This window comes from Rhodamnia argentea, chromosome 3 (genome assembly GCF_020921035.1).
Source record: "Rhodamnia argentea isolate NSW1041297 chromosome 3, ASM2092103v1, whole genome shotgun sequence".
Lineage (NCBI taxonomy): Eukaryota > Viridiplantae > Streptophyta > Magnoliopsida > Myrtales > Myrtaceae > Rhodamnia > Rhodamnia argentea.
The window spans coordinates 6738114-6743699 of record NC_063152.1 but is presented as its reverse complement, the minus strand read 5'-3'; the positions used below and the strand labels follow the sequence as shown (position 1 = coordinate 6743699).

Sequence of the window (5586 nt, the reverse complement as noted above, 5' to 3'; positions counted from 1 at the left end):
ATACATTTTATTTTTGCTTAGCCATATAAATTTCATTTTTCTCCATTATATATTACATCTGTAAAAACAAAAAAGGAACGTTTTGTGGCCATGGCTTCATTGTGCCCCTAAATGCATTTTAAAAGAACGTTGTCGGAATCTTTTTTTTTTTTTTCACTTTTACGTGTTCTGTTGTGAGAGTTATTGAACTAAATCGTAAAGTAAGAAAAACCTTAATGAAACAAAATATATATATATATATATGTACACACATACATTACAAACATAAGAAGAAAATACTTATAAGAAGTTGAACCACATCACCTGAAAAATCGTCATTGTAAATATGTGCAACTCCTTTAATTAAAGGTTGATTTGATTTAGGAATTAAGTGAATCCCTATGAAAACGAAGAAGAAATAGATAGATGCTTACCTAATCCTCCGTCCATTGTACTTTTATACAATCAAGTAGGATTCGAGGAATGTGAGCGATTTTGGGCCAATGCTCGCCGGTTGTTGGTCGACATCTCTCGCTCGATTCACCACAATCTTCGACACGTAATTCTTTGAGGGCATTGAGGGATTGGATTCCTTGCGGCATAAATGACAAATTGGGACATCGGATCAAGCGAATGAATATGAGACGTGTATGATTGGGCAGCCATTCAGGTACAACAGTGAAGCATGGGCAATCATAGACAGCGAAGGTCTCCAAAGTGCAAGTAGACTTATCGAGACATTGGAGCAACTCCATCACTTGTTCAAACCTTGATATTGAAAGAGTACGAAGATTCAAAGGAAAGTTGGACTTGTTCTCCTTGGTCAACACGAGCTTGCAATCATCAATCCTCAAGGTCTGTAGGGCAACCAATTCAGCAAAAGGCAGAGATATTGGTCCTCTACAATTATGAATTTCCAACACATGAAGGCAAGTCCACCGGGAAGTGCCTTCAAACAAGGCTCGTAGATTTTGGCATCCATAGAGTCCCAAAATTTGCAGATTTTCTAGGTATTGTATCCCACTTTCTTGCAGACTCTTTTGCTTTGTTGTTGCAGATAGCAATATGAGATTGATGAGCCTATCCATATTTTTGGGTAATTCGCCAAGCTCTGAGCAACCATCAAGATATAAGTATAGCAAACTCTGCAGCTCGCAAATGGTATCCGGAAGCTTCTTCAAGCGCTTGTTCTCAGAGAGATTTAACGACCTCAATTGCTTCAAGTTGCATATGGAACTTGGCAGCTCCTCAAGACTACCATTTCTTAAGTGCAGATACCATAAATGGCTACACTTGGAGAGGCATGTTCTAGCAAATTCTCTAGTAATAACTCGATCATTAACATGGAGTGGAAGTATAATTGCACGAAGCCTCTTTGAAGTTGGCTTTCTCAAAAAAGGTGGGACTCCTTCAAAATTTGAGATATCCTCTAAAGAATCGCTAGAGAACGAAATGTAACGAGCTCCTTCCGAAATCTCTTCAGTGTCTAAGCCAACAACGGAGCAATCATTTCGTGCCACAATCGTTGCAAGGGAATGGACTAGATCGTGCACTTTAAAAGTCAATACTGATTCGGACTCGTCGACTTCTTGGATCAAAGATCTCTTCCACAACTCTTTGACGTACTCAACACCGAAGTCTTCTTTTTCCGTTGTTGAACTAACGAGTCCTAAAGCCATCCATAAGTCATCTAAATGAACGCTATGAAATTCAAACCCTCTGGGGAAAAGCGAAAATGTGGCAAAACAACGTTTCAAGTGGGACGGTAAATGATCATAGCTGAGCTTAAGTACCGGTAGAAGGTCCCTTTCTTCTTCCACTGACTTCCATACCTCGCTATCTCTTATATGGACCCAATATCGTACTTCCTCCTTCGTGTACGGTAGACTCCCCAAAGTTTTCACAAGGAGAGGAACTCCTTGACATTTTTTGACAATGTCATCTCCCATCTCAAGGAGATCGGGACGTGGGTGCTTTTCCTTTTGGTCGAAAGCCCATTTTTTGAACAAGGCCATGGAGTCTTCGTGAGAAAGACCTCTTAGATTATGTGCCGGATGGGTACCCGTTATAGAAGCGACTTTTGAACTGCGCGTTGTCACAATTATCTTGCTTCCACTCGCTCCTTCGGTTAGCAAAGCTTTCAATTCTTCCCATCTACTGCGGTCATTGCTCCATACGTCATCCAAGACTAGTAGAAATTTCTTGTCTTTGATGATGTATCGCAAAGAGGTTTGCAATTGCTGAATGTCAAGGTTACTCGAGCTTTGACCAGTTGCATCTTTGATGATTCCTTCGATAGTTTTCTTTAAACCAAAGTCCTCAGGCATGCACACCCATAGTCGTGATTCGAATTGCTCTTTCACACTGTCGTCGTTATAAACTAATTTAGCTAGGGCCGTCTTGCCCATACCTCCTATTCCGACAATGGGAATCACCGAGAGGTTTTTCCGATCTGATTGCATTAATATCTCAATCATCTTTTCCTTATCACTTTCTCTTCCGACGACATCCAACTTGTTTACGAAAGAGTAAGTCATCTCTCGTGATCACAAATGCACCACACCATTGTCGACACTCCGCACATTAAGATCAAACTGATTCTTTTCGATGGAAATTTTTGATAATGTCTCCCTAATCTCCTTGATCTTACGACTGATTTTTGCACGGAGTATCAGTGGATTAGAGAGAGAAAAGAAGCGGTGTACCTTCTCTTTGACGCCCCCGTACCGATTGATTACCCGCTTCCGTAAGGCTTCACACTCGAGTTCATCGAGCACATCCTCCGCATCGTACAACACGTCTCGAAGCCGACGCAGCCACAGTTGCAGGCGGTGGTTCTTCGCCTGTTGCTCCTCAGCATCTAACAGCACGGCTGTAATGGCATCCATCGTATCTTTAAGCTCGTGGATCTGATCTTCGACGCTGTAAATTGCGACAGCTTCTTGGAACGCCGGAGATGCTATCTTCCCCAGCACACCCTGGGCAATGCTGAAAAGGAGTGACTCAGCCATGCTAGGTGACGGGGAAATTGATTCAGGCTATTTGATTTGAGACGAATCAGAGCACACAATGTCTTCCTCTCGTGAGTCAGCAGTTGATATGATGATGACTTGCTCACAAATGGATGAAAAGGAGGTTCTTTCCTTAACGAATGGCCTGCAAGCTAACCGAAACATTCTTTGTACCTTTTCTTTACCTTGATGATCCGTTTGGTTCTTGAAAATATTACTTCAAAGACCCAATCTCGTCCAAGTATCTACTCTTTACTCGCTTATATAATTCACCTGAGAAATGCTTTCATAATCAAACCATGCCAATCAAACCAAGCAAAGAATCAAAAGATAGCACATATTGATGGTGTTATGTATAAAGCAAGATGGAACAAAGTGAGATATGGACCAGACGTTGTACGGACCATGGATTGAACTCCTTTTGCGATGTGTTGGTTCACTTATGAAAATTTTAATTAACGATGATCAACTCGTCTCGTAAAGATTTTAAAAGACACTATTTTATTCTTTGTTGATCCGTTTGGTTCTTGAAAATGTTTTCAATTTCCATTTTCAGTTGAAAATGAGAATAAAAATAGCTTTATATTCTCAATTTCTATTTTTTCTGACAGTGCGTTTGGTTCATGGGGAAGAAAACTTTCGATAGAGAAAAAATAAGTAAAGTTTAAAAGTCGATCCAGATAGACCGCACCTTCTAAAAAAAAAGTTAATTTTTAAGGATTATCGGGTTAATAATTAACTAACCTAACCGGACTCTCCCAAGTCCATACCAAATCGCAACTTAAGGTTCAAATAATTAACATCAATGTGATTTGAATTTGGATCCACTAATCATTTCGGAGGTGATTAGAAACCTAAATAAAATACGGAAAAACTATCTTATTTCCGCCCGAGATTTCGAATGGGATTTGGTTCGCATTTCTCAACGCCCTTCGGTACCATTTTCATGAAAAATATTTGATTTGACAATTTTGATGAATTTTACTTGAAATTCAAAGATGCAATTTTTGGTTTTTCTTCTTTTTATGGGGATGTAAAACATTGAACTTTGTACGATATACACCATGGGTGATTTAGAAAGAAATAAAACGCAGCCACACAGTATTTATAAAAATAAATTAACATGTAATAATCTAAAATTTAACACGTGGCATGTCTAAAAAAACAAACAAATGTTCAAACCAAACGATTACATTTTGTAGATCGAGATGGAAATGATTACCTTCTATTACACAAAATCTTACTCACATACACGTTATAGTTCCCTTCAAGATCTCGAGGAAAACGTGTCGTCGAAAACAACAATGGCGTGGGTGGCGAAAAATGTTCGGGACCGTCAAGATGATGCTCGACTAAAACTCTTTCTTCACTCTCGAATTTCTCTTCTAATTTTCTCAGAACTCTCTTTTCCTCTCTAAAAATTCCCCTCAAAAACTCTCTCAAAACTCTCCAATCTCTTCCACTCCCCCAAGAGCTCTCTACATTCCTATCACCAAAATTCTCCTCCCAATTCTCAAGAACCTCCCTCTTTATAGCCAAATTTCTCCACCCTTCATTCTTCATCTTCATTTCTTCACCTTCCATTTTCATCTTCCCTTCTTCATCTTCATTTCTTCACCTTCCATTTTCATCTTCCCTTCATCACCTTCCCTTCTTCATCTTCCCTTCTTCATCTTCTTTGGTATTTGCAATCCCAAATCCAAGTATTTGCAATGCGCCCGAAATTTTAAGTATTTGCAATCCAAGTTCAAATCTTCTCGGTGTATTTTTCATCCCATGCCTAGTCCAGACGCATGCTAAATTAAGTGTTCCCCCCAATTATATGCCAATGCAATGTACGCTAAAAATAAATATGTGAGATGATTTTTATTTAGAACTAAAATTAGTTCTAATTTTTATGCAAAAAATAGATTAGTCAAAATTTAGGCGTCAACAACCACTCTATGCTTTCATAAACCAAAAAATTATAGATGGGAGAAAATTTTTAAGATTAATTGGTATTTGCTCGGAGTGGACATTATTTCAAATAATAAAAAGGTTGAAACCATGTGGGAAACTATGATGAGACAGTTGGTGGAAAATTGGATCGCTCTTTCCATAATTCCTTCCTCGAACCAAACCCAAAAATGTCCAAAATAAGTAGGAGCGAGCATGGTTTCAGAGTAAAACTTGGAACCTAGAACCGGATCGGTCCGGTTCCACGTTCCAATAAATGCATAGTAGGATTCGGGTTCTAAAAATTTAGAACATGTACCAATGAATAACTTCTAGAGCCTCCGTTTGTTTCGTGAAAACTGTGAGGCTTTCGGAAAATGTTTTCCGGAAAGTTATTTTCCAGAAAAATAACAATATTTTCCGGTGGTGTTTGGCTAAACTATGATCCGACAAATATTTTCCATCATTTGGTTCCACGAATTTCTTTTAATAATTTTAAAAAAAATCATAATTTTTCTTTTTTTTTCTTTTCTCTTTTAATTTTCTCTTTTCTTCCTTTTTTTCCTTTTTCCTCCTCCTCCTTCCTCCTTCCTCTGGCTGCCGCAACTCCTTCCACCTTCCTCTAGCCGCCCCGCGATTGGCCATGACTCAGCCCATCATG

At 39.0% G+C, this 5586-nt stretch overlaps 1 protein-coding gene across 1 annotated transcript; it reads right to left on the bottom strand.

The window, feature by feature from the left end:
• Positions 1-413: 413 nt before the first annotated feature.
• LOC115726403 (disease resistance protein RGA2-like) lies at positions 414-2516 on the bottom strand. The gene has a single exon (XM_030656258.2). The coding sequence runs from the start codon at positions 2514-2516 to the stop codon at positions 414-416; it is 2103 nt and encodes a 700-aa protein (XP_030512118.2).
• Between the last annotated feature and the right edge of the window lie 3070 nt (positions 2517-5586).